At 42.0% G+C, this 16,915-nt stretch overlaps 1 protein-coding gene across 2 annotated transcripts in view; it reads left to right on the top strand.

The window, feature by feature from the left end:
* LOC144114049 (uncharacterized) overlaps positions 1-16,915 on the top strand; it is an 84,841-nt gene that overhangs the window by 3,156 nt on the left and 64,770 nt on the right. Inside the window, exons 2-4 of one of the 2 annotated variants that reach the window (XM_077647500.1) lie at positions 5,853-5,914; positions 6,343-6,416; positions 9,931-10,015. In XM_077647500.1, the coding sequence (XP_077503626.1) occupies positions 5,853-5,914; positions 6,343-6,416; positions 9,931-10,015 (221 nt within the window). Of the gene's footprint in view, positions 1-5,852; positions 5,915-6,342; positions 6,417-9,930; positions 10,016-16,915 lie in introns of those variants that run through there. The other variant, XM_077647501.1, reaches the window with a different exon arrangement.

Here is a 16,915-nt window from a genome sequence, read left to right as displayed (position 1 = left end):
GCCGGAAAAAAGACAGCACCTGGCCCTGACAATATACATTACGAAATGCTAGCACATCTTTCCCAGCAATCTGTGGAGGCGCTCTTGAAGTTTTTTAACCAAGTGTGGGTGCTCGGAAGATTGCCGAAAGCCTGGAAGAAAGCAGTTATTGTTCCATTCCTGAAATCTGGAAAACAACCAACATGCCCTACTAGTTACAGGCCGATAGCCCTTACCAGCTGCCTTGCCAAATCATTCGAAAGTGTGCTGAATAAAAGACTAACTTTTCTGATTGAATCTCTTGAGCTTATTGACATCCATCAGTGCGGTTTTAAGAAAGCATGCTCAACAACAGACCACTTAACTCGCCTGGAAAATACTGTCCGAGAGGCTTTTATACACAGACAGCACTGTCTTGCCGTCTTTTTTGACCTCGAGAAAGCATACGACACCACCTGGAGGTTCGGCATCCTTTGTGACTTAGCAGATCTTGGCATCCGTGGCAGGATGTTGAACTGCCTGAAGGACTTTCTTTCCGACCGCTCATTTCAAGTGCGCCTAGGATCAACCGTGTCCAGGGGCTTCGTTCAAGAGAACGGGGTTCCTCAAGGGTGTATTTTGAGCACGACATTGTTTGTTATTAAAGTAAATTCCATAGCCAAAGTAATTCCGAAGGCCATTATGTATTCCGTCTATGTTGACGATCTGCAAATAGCCTGCACATCTTCAAACCTGGTAACATGCGAGAGACAAATACAGCTGACAATGGATAAACTGGTGACCTGGGCAGACGAGAACGGTTTCCGGTTTTCCACACAGAAAACCGTGGCCATTCTTTTCTCTATTAAGCGAGGCTTACAGGCTGACCCATTTATACACCTGAACAAAACACAGCTACCGGTGAAAAATGAGCACAAATTCCTAGGCGTAACCTTTGACAAAAAGCTCACTTTCCTGCCTCATATAAATGCACTGAAAAAGAAAGCCTCCCGATCCCTCAACATACTCAAAGTACTGTCACGAAAACATTGGGGTGCCGACAGGACATGCCTTCTAAAAATTTACCGCTCTGTAGTACGCTCTACCCTTGATTATGGATGTATAGTGTATGGGTCAGCGAGACCATCATACCTTAAACGACTAGATACAGTGCATAACTTGGGTTTGCGTCTCTCCACTGGTGCTTACAGGACATCACCAATTAACAGTCTTTATGTAGAAACCAACGAACCGTCACTCGAGGACCGAAGAACCATGCTCACGTGCTCGTACGTTTTAAAAATCCGTTCGCTTCCCAAACACCTATGTTACCCCATAGTCACAAAGTGCCCATCAAGAACACTTTTTAACAACAAACCACAAGCTACCAGGCCACTCCTCCTGCGTTTTGAAGAGATGTGTCAAAACCTCGGAGTACTGGACACATTACCTGCCATTGCTCGAAGACGAGCTCCACTGCCTCCATGGCACAATTTTCCGGCAATCTGTGATTTTACCCTTACGCAGTTCCAAAAAACACAAACTCCAAAACAACATATAGTACAGGAATTCCTTGCACTCGAAGAAAAATACAGTAGTTTTACGGACTTTTACACTGACGGTTCAAAAACGAATGTTTACGTAGGAAGCGCAGTGGTGCGAGGAAATTCGGAGACAGCAATGCGACTTCCACAGTGCGCATCCATCTTCAGCGCAGAATGTTACGCAGTATGTGTGGCAACAAAAAAAATACTAAACGAGAACCTCAAAAACACTATTATTTACACAGACTCTTTAAGTGTACTTACAGCCCTCCACTCTAGAAACGCAACCACTCCTATACTTGGGGACATCATACACAACATTGTAACAGCAGCAGCTCGAGGACAGAACATTAAACTCTGCTGGGTCCCGAGCCACGTCGGAATAAAAGGAAATGAGAGAGCAGATTTGTGTGCCGCTCAAGCTCGGGGCAAGGAAATAAAAAAAGTAGATATACCCTTTAATGACTGTATGAAATTAGTTCAACAGAAATTAAGACAAAAATGGCAGTCGCGTTGGAACAGCGAAGTGAATAATAAACTGCACTTTGTAAAACCAGTTTTGGGTGAATTTAAGTCATGTGTGCACCAGGAACGTTTTAAAGAAGTGGTTTTATGCCGTCTGCGAATTGGCCACACGCACCTCACGCACAACTTCCTGCTAACAAAACAAGATAAACCTGGTTGTGTGGAATGCGGAGAAGAACTTACTGTTAACCACATTTTATTCTCATGTGTGAAACTAGAAAAACTAAGAAAAAAGTACTTCACTCAATTTTATCATGAATACATTCCTCTTCACCCAACATTGCTCTTAGCTGATAATGCCATTGTTAACATACCCTCCGTTTTTAGCTTTTTAAAAGCAGCGGCCGTCCTCGAAAAACTGTAATTTTTGAACCACTGGTTCCCTTTATTACATGATACACCTCAGCCACTTTCTCATTCCTGAGAAGTAGGCTGAGGCTTTTTATTTGATTGGTTGGGAGCCTCAGGATCCTTGCCTAGCCAAGGATAGCCGCTAAGGCTGCCTGACCTTCTTTAACGCTTTTACCATTAGCGATTTCCAAATTTCTTCTCTTCTTTTACTAGGCAGCACAATGTTTTTAGGTCATCTACGCCATCGGCATTTTTTGATATTCGTAAACATTCTACAGAAAGCCAATTCTACACCTTGAGTTTGGCGCATGATGGCCTTAGCTGCCTATGTGCCATAAAACCCAACACCCAACACCCAACATTGAATTGTTCCCATTGGAATCTTTCGCCCTGAAAGAGAAAATGCTCTATTAATCTTAACTTTCTGTGTGTGTGTGTGTGCGTGCATGTATGCACGTGCGCTGTGGTACTGAAAGGGAAAACCAGCTACTTACATCGTAATTGTCTATAGTAGGATACTACTTTAAAAAATAGTAGTTAACACTGGGCCACGATCCGAGGTGTACTGTATTGCTTCATTAGCCAGTCACAAAAGTAAATGAGATCAGCTGTTTAATGTTTGACTTTTTTAAACAAGCCAGGTACCAAAATTCTAGACCTTATAACTTTTTTCTCGTGATTAGCTTCTTGTTTAAGTGACGAGAGAAGTTTTAGTAATGGACTACTTTATTGTCATGGAGGAATTCTGTGTGCCGGTCCTAAATGTAGGCGGAGCTTCACTGCAGACTTAAGTTGTATCCGACTATAAGAAAACTGGTCACACTCAAAAATTCAGGTAGCATGGAGTATCCCTGGAGAAGTGTGGAAAAAATTGGTTTAAGAAAGGAGGAGGCTGTACAGAGCTATTATACTCTGTTTCATACTACATACAGTGCAACACTTCGAAAGCTAGCATGCCTCTTCGCGCTGGCTACTTCCGCTCCTGAAAAGTAGTTCGTCAACGTCCAAAATGCAGACAAGCATATTTCGTTGTGACAAAGCTCAAGTACTGCGACTGGGAATGTCTTGCACTTCGTTTTACCTCTTCCACTATAGCACTTAATGTTTCTCTCCTCTTTCACTCCCACCTTCCTCCCTTCTATCACGGCGCGGTTGAGGCGGAATGGCTACTGCACCATTTCTGTTCCTGAAAAACCACTTAATTACCACGTTTTTGTCCTGCCTCTGGGTGAGACCTCAAGAAGCAAGAGTGATGGGTTGCGCAGTGATACACGGCTGACACTCCTATTCGCTCTGACTTCACCAAGCCCAAAAAGTAGTTCACCATCAGGGACAGTCGTAATCAAAGTGTTCAATAACTGAACACCTGACTGCCTTCTCGTAATTTGCAATGCCGAGCATGCTCAATGTGTTCGAGAAAACGTCCACCAAGGCTTCGAGAAGTGTAAGTGATTGACGGCAGAGTGATATGCTTTTGCGGGTGCACTACTTGCGTAGCTTCCATAACATTGCATGCAGAGTGTGAAACAGAGTATAGAAGCAGAGGCATCTGTATGGTATGGCGAAGCCACACATGGCCAAGGGCGCAGGTGAGCCTAATTCAGATGTACTAGCTTCTGCAGCATTGCCGAACACTAAATGCCTGCAGATTATATTGCGTCCCCAACCCTGGCTTTCATCTACTGTGTAAAGCACTAAAAGGCACTACAATGAAGATGACGGGACAGATGCTACCCCAGCTCCCCTGCCCATTCCCAGCTTTCTCCCAATGAGAGGAATTTGGAGAGCTGAAAAATTTGGAAAACAGCTGGAAATTTGGCTAACAAACAAGGCTAATTGTGAAGGCTAATTTAATTCGAGACATATGTCTAGGGCATGAAAGATGGTTTGTTTGCTAGGGATATGTGCTTTCATGGTTAATACGCTCATGTGTTATAGCATGAAGAATATCCGGATTGTTTGCATCGGATATGGGCTTCATAAAGGCAGTGGCTTTCTATATGTGCTTCTTGTAGAATTGTAGTGCCATTGCAAAGAAAACTGCTTCCGTGTATCTGGCGTGTATTATACAACCTTCGTCTGCAAAGTTTCGAGACTGATTTCTTTTTTTCTCTAGAGATGATTCCCCAAAACAAATGTTGGTGTGTATGTGCAGTGCCATCTTTTCAGGCTGACCTGGGCTATTTATGTTAATTGCTGTGGCAGCCGCTAGATGGCACTACATGTAGAAAAATACGTCACTAGTTGTTTGCGCATTCTACTGTGAGTGAATGTGGAGAGATGGACGTCCACCTCGAACAGCATGTAAACAAAATTCTGTGTGAAGCTTGGCAAAACAGCCACACAGACATATGAGCTCCTCCGTGACGCTTACGGCAACGAGACATTAACGCGGCCGCGAGTTTTCGAGTGGCACAAGAGGTTTATTTCGGGGAGAACGTCGGTGGAAGACAACACCAGGCAGGGGCGCCCTTCAGCCTCACGGAATGAAAACAACGTGGCTCGGATCAGGAAAATCGTACAGCAAGACCGCCCCATTACAGTCCGCATGCTATCAGATGCTCTCGACATTAGCAACACAACGTTCCACCAAATTTTGCATGACAACTTGGGGAAACGAAAGCTGAATGCCAGACTTGTGCCACACTTTCTCTCACAGGACCAGAAGGACACGCGGGCATCAGTGAGCGCTGATTTGCTCTCTGAGGCAGAGAAGGATGCTGCATTCGTCAACAGCATCATTGCTGAAGACGAAACATGGTATTTCCAATACGATCCTCGAACAAAGAGACAGCGTGCCGAATAGTGGTCCACAAGCTCTCCAGCGTGGAGAAAGGTGTGGGGGCAGAAGACCAAAACAAAGACAATGCTGATAGTTTTTTTCGATGCCAGAGGTGTCATACACACGAGTTCATCCCACAAGGGCAGACGGTGAATCGGGAGTTTTATATCCACATTCTCCAACACATGCGTGATGCACTGCGACGTCGTCGCGTCGCCATGACTTATGGGCGTCTAGAGAATGGAGCCTTCCCCAGAATAATGCAAGGCCGCACACTGCTCTCAACGTGACAAAATTTTTCGCCAAGCACAGCATTACTGTACTTCCCCATCTGCCATACTCACCTGACCTCACCCTATGTGTTTTTTTTTCTGTTTCCTCGTGTGAAGAGAGCCCTAAAAGGTCGCTGGATGAGGAGTGTGGAAGCCATTCAAGATGCCACGACAAAGGAGCTGACAGCCGTGCTAAAAGAAGTGTTTTCCAACTGTTTCCAAGACCTCAAGAAGCATTGAAAGCTGTGTATAGTCTGCTAGAGAGATTATTTCGAAGGGGTGCTGCACAAATCATTTCAATGTTAAACGCATTTTTTTTAATGTGCTCAGTCTTGGAACTTTATGGACAAAGCTTGTACTTTTTGATGGTTGTTTGTTACACGTTGGGGTCATTTAGTAACCTAGATATTTTTCTTTCAGGGTGGAACTCCAATATGGGAAGACTTCTTAGCAAAGGCAAGCAAGCTGCACTCCCAGCTCAAGTAAGTGATTTTTCTCCATGGATTTGTGGGCCTTTTTTTTTTTCATTGTTATGAATGTGATGCCTCAAAACCCTTTTTTTGGCCTTCTGAGGCCACATGTTTATGTAGCACTTCACTTTCATTTTGGACAGCCTCAAGAAGCTGTATTTTTTACTTGCTTACTTTCTGCCCCACCTCAGCCTTTGCGCATGTGTGATGTTGGCATTGATAATTCTGTTCTTCTGATCCCATTTGATAGTGTATAGCCCTTGCACTTATAACATCTGTAACCATGACTTCCTTATCCTGTGATATTGGTGTGAGACATAAATATAAAGGCAGTGACAGTCCATTGCAGGCATGAAGCCTCTTTTTCTGGCACTGGTTCAGATTTTCATTACCTTCACAAGCAACCTTGTACAGCGCAGTTGTTTACTTTTCTTTGCAAGGATCACTGCGTCGGTCTCAGCAGCCTTCTTAGATTCATTCCAAAAGGTGGCAGACATGGCTACAAACACAAAAGGTAAGTAGGTGGCCCTTCTGGATATTTATTGACCCAGACTTCCGCCTGACTTTTGGTTATGAGAAGCATTGGAGATGCTGCTGAGGGGGGCAAGGTGTGCAGACTGCACTTTGTGCAGCTCTGAGAGAGGCCCGGGCGCAAGGCCTTCATACTTGGAATGTCTCAGGTGGCAATGAAAACATACTTTCCCCTCATCTTTGTACAATTTACATGCAGAACATTTCTGCCATTTCAATACACATTATTTTTCATGCATAGACAATATTTGCATTTGTTGCGAATTTGTTTGCTCTGTTAATGTTAAGTCTCAGTCCAGGCATTCTTCCATGTCATAAAATGTTTTTTCTGTCTGTATCTTCATTAATGCCATGCTTTTAAAAAAAAAGTCGGGTGCTTGTTTCTGTTTTTTCTATAGAAATAAACTTATAAAAGTAGGCTTGTTATAAGATTTTATACTGAATTATGTGTTGTATGTTTTAGCAAATAGCATGATCAATCAGGGCATGAGGATATCTGCACCATGGGCAGTTGACCTTTGTGACACTTCTGCTACATCATGCCATCACTTGCTACTTTACCAAGGCTTGAATATTACAGACATTCTGAGGTACAAAAAATTTTCATTACTAGGGAGTTGCACGAAAGGAAAATTTTTCTTCAACCTAATTTAATTCGTGGGGCCACAAATAAAACGAATTCAGATTCTTCAGAAAAAAACATTTAGCTGATGAAAAATGAATTCCTCCAGAAGACTGACAGTTGGCAGCATGAGACTGAATTAATCTACAGCTTCATTCACAGGAAGCTTGAAAGAAAGCATTTGGCTGCTTTCTTGCAAGCTGCTTCTTGTGCTGTGTTCCACAAAAATGTGGTTATTTCGTTGATACTGCATGCTGATTGTATGCAGTGGCAATGTTATTCAAGTGAATATTCATTTATATTAATGCACTTTTCTTTGTGTGCTTCACTGATTGTAGCGTGCTCAGCACATTTGATTTGAGATTGTTGATTTCTGTTTCACCTCTGAACTATGAAGGGACAGTCTACTGCGTTTTATTGGCCATATTTTGTTGTTGCAATTCAAAATTCTTGGTCCTCATAAACATATACCTGGCTGTGGGGGATGAGAAACATGGCTGAAAAATTTCGAAGGTAATTCTTCTATATGGAGTTGTCACTTTCTCGTATTAGTCTGCCTCTGCAAACCCTGACATTATAGACGCGACAACGCCACCGCCTAGGTTGCGCACAATGGCAACCCATGGGGGTAGTAATGCATGTGACATTAAGTGAGAAGCATAGGTCTTATTGAAAGATTAATGTGGTTTTAAAAAATGTTCAATAAAACAAGTCTAGTGATGTCTGTCGCACATACCAGCAACCATTTTTTGTCGGCTGCAACGTTGCTGGTGCATGCAGTGCTGTCAGTGTAGTGGTAGTCAGCTTTATCAAAACATTTTAAGAAGTGATGAAAAAGAAACATTAAACTGTGTTAGAAATGGTACGCAGTTGCAAAAGACAAAAAAGTATGATATCTAGAGTATCTTTCAGCAATAATAACCCTCCAAATGCCGCTCAGTCCTGTTCATAGTGTAGTATGTCCACTCCAGGTGACTACATAGAGAGCCGCAAAGTTTGAGCACAGCCCGGTGCTACTGTTGGTTCTGGCATGGCTTTCTTTGCTAATTAAAAAAATTAAGGGGCACTGAAGCTCCACCTTAAGGGTATGACACGATAGCATTAATATTGATAGGTCCCCTCAGCGGACTCTCTTCACACACTGACACTGAATAAAATGAAGGTGACAGGCACTTTATACTGCTTGCGCGTGATCTAGTGGAGCAGCGGCGCATATACCATTGTGGGGGTTTTTCAGTGGCGCTGCACGCCGGCGCCACTATGCCACATCAAGCAAAGAGGAAATGAAATGGCAGCATGCACTTTGCTACTCACTTAATCATCACTGCCCAATTAGAAGCTCTCCAGTTACACGCATACTCATTAGCACACAGTCTTAAAATACCATACATAATAAACTCCGCTTGTACTCAAGCCATATGAGCATGCCTACGTGGCCTAGGAGTAGCGTGTCTGGCTCTGAACCTAAGGGTCGCAGGGTCAAAACCCGACAAAAATTCTTCAAATTTTTCTTTAAGCGAAATCATTTAGTTTGCAAATGTACACCATTTGAGACTTGTTGCGACCTTCAGTTTGCATTACCTGTCATTCTTTTGTAATGACTTTCATTGCACAGATCCACATGTGGCGTCACATTTGGTGTGACGTGTGACATGAGTTTCGTTTCAAAGCACCAATGGGATGATGCTACTGGGACTCTTAATGCTATCGCATTAAAATGTTAATTTTTCCCAAAACATGAATAAGGAAAAGATCTATAAACATATGCCAATATCTTGTACTCCTCTCTGACAGTAAACTGTCCCTTTATGGATACGACAATGCTCTTCCAAGCTTGGGAAGAAGACTACAGTTACATTTAAAATGTTTGTTACACGGCAACTCTGGGGGTTTTTTGATTTGAATATTTTTAGCTGATCATCGCATCACATTTCTTAAAAGTCCCCTCTCATCAGTATGGAAAGTCATTTTTTAAAATACCGAGTAGAAATATTTTAAAACTGCAAGAACCGGGAAACCGAAACTGGGCTTCAAGCAAAGTATGGCGTCATGACAGACCAAACTATGACGTCACAGATACTTCATAGAACCTATCATGTGTTCATTGATTGGATAAAGTGATGACTGCTTGGATCACTTTTTTTGTGACACGACCAAAAACAAGCTTGAAACTTCGTCCTTCAAAAAATGCGAGCCAATATTGATGGGTGTGCTGAGTGTCGCATCACACATGCAAGGTTGCCCGTTTAAAATTTAAAATTCATTTGCGCTGAAACAATAAAAGTGTAAAGTTCGTGGAGGTGAAAAAATCACCGGCGTCGTCCGTTTCAACTAGCTTTTTATGGGGCCCATTAAAATGGACATTCAACTGTTCCTCTTAAAAGCTCACAGAAAACTTCTTTGAATCTCTGTGAGCATACTTGATAACTACATGACATCAAGGTAATACAATGCAAAGTTTGCTTGTTGACAAATTTCTTTTACCATCTGGAGTTCTGCTGCAAAAACTAATTATTGTGCACTGAGAAGAATATCCACCAAAAATAGTTTCCTCTGAATATAGCTTCTCGTATGCCATTTTACAGCACGGGGTGGTTTCTAACTTTCGACTGATATTCTTTCACAAAACATGTGTGAGTGTTAGATTTCTGTGGTCAGCAGTGCGTATCAACACTGTTAGTTTGGCCCTGCTTAAAACTTTTTATAATTGAGGCTTTTTGTATGCGATAGGAAGGATCTATGACATTGAGAATCTATGCCACTGCTGTAATGAAGTATGTATCTGCTTGAGTTAATCGTGTTCTGAGGTTGTTGCAGTGCTATAAAATAGTAATGATAATGTCTTGAGGCCTTGCTCACTTAAGTAACTTTGCAGGTGCCACCAAAGAAGTTGGCAAGGCACTCACTCGCCTTTGCCTTCGTCATCGAAGTGTAGAAGCAAAGCTGCGCTCTTTTACTGCGTAAGTATTTTCTTTCTTCAGTGCTGATATTTGGTGCTTTTTCCATTTTCTTAAAAAAAATGTCAGTTCTTTATGGCTTGCTTCTTGATCCAACTGCTGAGTGCTCATTCAGTTGATTCTCTGTTTTTTTGTTGTCTATTCAGAACAAAAGAATCAATAACAAATCCTATATATTGAACAGAGATACAGTAGACTTCCTTTAAAACGAAACTGAGGGGACCAGAAAATTTGTGTTATCAGAAGTTGGTCTAAACTGAAATGCCCCCAAAAAAGGTGTGTAAGTATGCTAGGTGTGTCCAAATATATGTTTCATGAAGACTGGGAATATAACATTCCAGAGAGAGGATAATTGTAAATAAAGTGCATTTATTACACTATGCATTGCACTATATGAAGTGAGCTGAAGACAGAACATGAAATAAGCTTAGTATGTTATCCTAGTTGAAAATGGCATTGGTGTAGTTTTCTTTTTGCTTTCCATCCTGTTCCGAGCGCTTCGAAGGTACCCAGCAGGGCAGCCATGCATCTCTCTTATCATGCTCCTTCTGCAGCGCAGCTGTTACCAATGCCACGAGCAGGCACACCACGTGCCTTTCCGTACGCTGCAGGCAGAGTGCGTGTCGCTGATATCTGGTTATCGTTATCTCTGCACTGCAATTACGTGTGTTGCGACGCCGCATTTGCTGAAAATGCGGCCCTCGTGTTTTTAAACCCCAAGTCAATGAGCAGGTGCACTTCGAGCTTACGCGCCTTTTAGTTTGTGGGGGCAACATTCAGCACCTGACGCACACGTGATGCCGAGATCTGCGTCAGCGTAGGCACGCACGATGGTGCCCTGCCTTTTCCACACTGGCAAGATAGCTTTCCCTCAACAAAGCGCGCTCTTGCAAGACTTCTTCACCATAGCTTTGCGTGAAGGTGCACGGAAGCCATCTTGTGGGGATGCGCTTACTTGAGTAGAAGCATTTTATATAATTTTTTTCTTTCCTTAGTGCTGCGCGGACGCACCATTACGCGGGTTCACCGTGGTTCGTGTTCGCTGTAGAAGTTCATCTGAGCTGAAGGATACGCGAAACAGTTAGTCTTAAGTGGATTTTTTATTTTAGATTTTTTTTTACATTGATTCCTATGGGAAACCAACCAAATGGTCTCACTTGTGCATCTGACCCGAGGTTTCATCTTAACCAAGTTCTTCTTAATGGGAGTCTGCTGTATGTTTTAGTCGAGAACACCGTTGTACTTGAGGGCAGTCATTAGCAAACAGTGCTATTTAAAAAAAGGAAAAGATTTTTTTGTCTTGTAGTTACCTACATCGTCTAGAATCTCTGCCCGAGTTCAGAATAGAGGTAAAGGAACACTGGGAGTATTGTGCTGGCCTCCGGTTATTTCCTCCATGCTGCCAGTGTTCTTTGCCTTTGAAGTTTGGTGCTAAAAGAGCAGTGCTTACACATTTAACCCTTTGCAGCCCGAAACCTTTACCCCCTTTGCAGCTGTTCCAGTCCGAAACTATTTCGCCTGTTTTTGACACCACGAAAGCAAATAACAGCTGTGCAAGGGCAACTTGGGGAATATTTATTTTTGGTGGGTCTTTATGTGCCCAAGTCATTAAATAGTAATTTGGGCAGCGTGTGGTTTAAAGGGACTATGCAATGAATTAAAAATCGCTTGTAAATCTTTTCCATGCTTAGAAATGATGCTAAGAATCATTCACACCAAGTATGAGTCTTCGGAACTAAACCGGCAATTTATTATGAATTTTTAAAAACCGTGTCGTTCAAAATTCGCGGGCCGATTGGTGTGCTCGTAGTGACCGATTTTGAAACTAAAATCGTGAAAAAAAGACGTCACTATACCCATGATGTCACCAGGCCACCACGCGCTATCATGCGCTGGAGCCACGGCAGCCAAGACGTCACGGGCACACTTCCGGTAGCTGTGAAAATCGTCTGCTTGGTGCCGCCGCGCGACCCTCTCGGGCAAGCGCGAGCCAAGGCATTGCCTTCGCGCATATGGTTTCAATTTTCCTCTGCCGCCTCCTTCTGTCGGGAATTCCAGAGCCACTTGCAGTGGCTCGCCAAGTCGCTACTGTCGTCGTTGGCATTCAGCCGGTACGGCGTGAACGCATACGGCTCGATGCCCATTGCGGCTGTAAGAGCGAGCAGTCGCGCCTTGAGGTCCGGGTCCATTACTGCTAACTACAACAGACGACAAGCAGAGAAGCCCGACGCGCGCCGTAATCATGCCGCCGACGCTGCTGCTGGGGTGCTAGGAGCGACAACCGGAAGTTGCAAAAGGAACGTCAGCGGATGACGTATTTATGGGCGGGGCCCAGTCCCAGACTTGTTTTCTTTATTTTTGTCTAGTGCCCGGCATGTACGAGTTGAGGGGAGAGAGGGGGAGCGTAATATTTAATCGTATATATATATATATCTAGGTTGTTATTGATGCTAGCTCAAAAATTCTTGCTTTGGGGTGACGAGTGATGAAATGACTTTCTCTCCTCTGCTTTACGTAATCTCAATTAATTTATTGCATAGTCCCTTTGAGAGATGGCACATTATGCATGCAGCTCAACAGCAGAAAATTTGTGGGTTTGATGCTGGAGAGCAAACCGGAACGGTCGGGTTGCGTTGTCGGGAGGGGCCCGACTAGGGACATGAAAATGTTATGTAGGTTTTGGAGGTAAAAAGGATACTGCATATAAAAACTCATAATAGCCAAATGCAGCATCTCTGTTGTTGCATTATTTCAAGATGTGTAATTGATAAATTTTTTTTTATGGATGTAGGTTCACACAATGCTGTATGCAAAGCGTATCATGCCTAAAAATTAGTTAATACTAAAAATCATTGAAAAATCTGATTTGATCAAGTCATAAATTGACTTGCAGCCCACTACAGGGTGAAAAAAAAAAGGGAAGTTTAAATGAGCTTGTTTCACATGCCAACAGCAGCTTGCAGAGCATGTAACGTAGACAAGTAAGTCTTGAGGAATTAAATGGAAACACTTTTTGAGCGCTTATAGTGTATCAGTGTAAAGATCAGTGGCATAATTGGAGTAATCAGAAACATGAGGGTGGAGATAAAAGAGAAATTTGGCATATTAGTTGACAGTGGAGTGAATCGGACAGGTAACTTGATTTTAATGACAACACTGTGCTGCTCAGTATGCTGTTAGTGCATTCAGTAGGATGTTAGAGGCAACTTTTATTGGATGTTTAGCAACATTTTTAATTCTGATTCCTGCAGAGGCTTACAGCCTCAGTTTGCTTAAATATGTTTTATATTGCAGTAACGAACTATTGGAGATTTGAACAATACTCTCTGAAGGATAGCGATGCGCTAGCTTACATCAGTTATTTTATGTGCGTACTGCACTCTAGTTTGGTCATACAGGCTGTCACTGTGCACAAGCTGTTCTTTGCTCCTGCTGTGCATCCTGGAAGTCAAATGCAGAGACTAGGCTGGTTGTGCAGCCAGTGTCGACACTTTGATAAAATCCGTTTTTGAAACAGCTCTGGCTTCCTGTCACGTATGATTCTTTGCGGAAACGCTTATCATCTCTCATCCTGTTTCCTGTGCATATCGTCGCCTCTTGCTTGATGATGCAAGTCACATTGGGTTTGTGGCTGATTACTTTGAAATTTTGCTAGTTTGATGAATGTAGAAGAAAGGGGAAAAAAAGTTTTGCACAGATTAAGTGAAAGTCTGCTTGCTTTCTGCTCCTCCTATAATAAAGAAAAGCAAAAAAACAGAAGTAAATTTTTTGAGGGAGCCAAGTCAGTACAAATGAATGGAAGTTGTAATTGTTGCCTTTTGTTAATATAGGAAATGCGTACATAGTGAAATTCCACTTGAATGAACAAAGGGAACCGTAAGAAAATGCATGCTTTAGTGAAAGTTCGCTGAATGGAAATAAGCATGCAGCCACTTCTTTTGATGAATTGAAGTATATTTCAAGCATTGATATGGTTCCTAAAGGCATTTATTTTGCAGTGCTGAAAGCTCGCATGTATCATCTACATTAAGTTTGTGCTGAATTTTGGTAATCTTAGTAAACTGGCTGGGTTCGGATGTCTGTGCTTTCATTAACTTTTAATGGTACAAGTGCCTGCTGGCTGGCAATGGATTTCAACATTTATAGACACCATAAGTCACGTGCCTATCTTGCTGAAGTTCATGTGAAGGTGTAGTGCTGCGATGTTTCGTAAACTGCGCAGCTTCAGAGTTGTAGTGTCTGAAGCTTTGTGGGCGAATATTGGAGAATGTCTGTCGAAATAATACTTCCCTATGTGTTTGCTTAACTAAAAAATTAGTGTTCTGATATTCAGCTGAACCACATTTGCAGCGGGTTTCCAGAGGGGATTTGGCAGAAGTTTAACAAATGACATGGTTCGTTCAAATGACAATTGTTCAACTGATATTTCACTTTATACCTAAAATCCATTGTCAGTTTTGTTAGTATAGTGCTGTGTAAGCTGTAATTATTCCAGGCAAGTTTTCTTTTTTAGGAGGTGAAATCAGGTGTTTGAAGTCTGTTAGGTTGCTATGACTCAGATTATTATTGCATTTTGTCTGCGTTGTTACAGAATTAGGGGTGTATAATAGGGTAAAAAAGATAATGGGTTGTAATTGCTTTATAGGTTGCATAGGGTGTCCCCAGTGCTTCCATGGCATTATTGGTGAATACGAAGAGATTAAATATATAACAATGACCCCTTATGAAACATGCAGTTTAACTAATATTTGATGTTTGTTTCGGTGGCATATTTTAACCTATGTTTTGTTCGAGAGTTCACAGTGCGCTTTTCCAAAATATTTTAGTGCGGCATCAACTTGGCTTACATTACTTAGGCGCTTATGAATGACAAAGGAAGTGCGTTTTTGTTGTTGTTGAAACCTGCTGGAGAGAATGTTGGTGTTGAAATGTGGTTATACCTTACAGGTGTTTATTAAGGAAATAAAATGTAAGGAAAAAAATTGTTTTTATAGATCTTCACAATTTGGTCTGGTGAAATCATTTTGTAAAACAGTCACAAAGCGTTTGTCACAGGACTTATCTATCCTTTGCCTGAATGTTAAAAATTGGTAATATCAAAAGTATTCCTGAGTAAATGAGTTCTAGAAAAGTAAAAATAGTTGCACAAATCTTCAGTTGCGGAGTTGTTTGCATGGCTATTTTTGAGACTGTCTTTCATAAAGCTCATGGCAAAAACCCTGTTTGCATTCATATCTGAAAAATTTATAAAGTTATGTCTGAAAAGACATAAAATGTAAAAAAGGCACAACATAGCAAACATCATTGTAGTTCAGAATACTGTTTGGTGAAGTAGTAGTAGCATCACTGTCCAAGTCAAAATAGTGATTCCCATACGGATTTCTTATTTAATTAAAATTGGACCATGGAGGATGACACTTGCATAGCTTTCAGTAATCACTAAAATGGGCTGGTGTACCAACTATTTCCACTCATCCCAATGTATCTCACGCCCTTTTTTCATGTGTTTCATCATGAACTAATCACGCGCGCAACCTGCACACATTTCTTATTGCGTAAATAGTTTTTGTGTATATTAGTTCTCCTCCCTATTCTCTCTTCCTGTCCCCTCACCTCTTTTATTTCATTTCTCCATTCTGCCTGCTATCCAGGGACCCTGGAACAGTGGGGGCAAGGGGGGCAGCCGCCCCCGCAACATTTTTCCAGAGAGGGCAGCGCCCCCCCACCCAGTCTCCAATTGCTTGCACTTGGATCAGATTTCTGACAATTGAAACACTTCAGTTCTAGAACTCTTTTAGTGCAAAGCACAGTGGAGCTGAGCTACTTGGCTTTGTAGCCAGTTGTAAAGCAGTTTGTATATGAGTAACCTAAACCAGTCATGTCCCAACAGAAGTAGACTGTCTGACCCATATACATGATCATGATTACCAGCATTTAAACAAACTATGCACAAACTTTTTTAACCAATTGATCACTTCTGGGGTGCACATCTATAAAGCTGCCCATTTCAGTTTGCTTTATATTGCCGTCAATCTTTGCACCGTTTGATCGTTCGCATTCAAAACCGCCGGCACATGGCTTTATCATTTTGTTTTGAAATGCTAGATGCAACCAGACTTATCTCCGTTAATCGTGGCCATGTGCAAATGCTTCCAGATTGTTGTAGTTGCTGTTGGTTCTTTACCTCAAAGGTTCCTTGACAGCTTTAAATTGAGCGCTGCCAAGAACTGCATGCATTCAGTTCGATGACCGTCTAGCATGCTTATGACTATGGCCGCCGAGTCATTCAGTTCTTAGTGGGCGGGAGTCAGCCCTTTGAACAGTCTCTTTTGTAAGCTTTTTCGTTGTCTTCCTGACTGCTGGAGTGTCGTCACCACAATGACAATGTGACAGTGTTTGTATCAACCTTTGAACATTGAGAAATAAGAAAATAATAAGAATGTAAAATTTATTATGTAAATGAGCATTAAATAAATAAATAACAAAATAAACTTGAAGTCTTTCCCCCTTCCACTCAAAAAAAAGTTCCGGAGTCCCTGCTGCTATCCTTTACTTCTGCTGCCCCAGCTCAAGTGCTTCAGTATCGATGGCAGATGCCGGGCTACCAAAAATCTTATCCTTCCTTTTTATTATTATTTTAATAAACCACCACTACTACTACTACTACTACTACTTTTTTTATGCTCACGTTCTACATTGGCATTTGAGGTACTGTGGGGCACGTGTTGACATCATTATGGTGCTGTTTTAGTCTTCTTGTTGGTAAATGTAATGAAAAGCTTGATAAAAAGAAGTCTAAAATTTAAACAGTGGCCTGTAGAAAAATGGAGTCAGACCCTAGTTAACGTGGTAAAAATATAACCAAAGTGCTATCAAAGGCAATGTGGGAACATAGGAGATATA

This window comes from Amblyomma americanum, chromosome 1 (assembly GCF_052857255.1).
Source record: "Amblyomma americanum isolate KBUSLIRL-KWMA chromosome 1, ASM5285725v1, whole genome shotgun sequence".
Taxonomy (NCBI): domain Eukaryota; kingdom Metazoa; phylum Arthropoda; class Arachnida; order Ixodida; family Ixodidae; genus Amblyomma; species Amblyomma americanum.
Note: the sequence above shows the minus strand (reverse complement) of the source record. Positions and strands in the feature narration are given on the sequence as shown.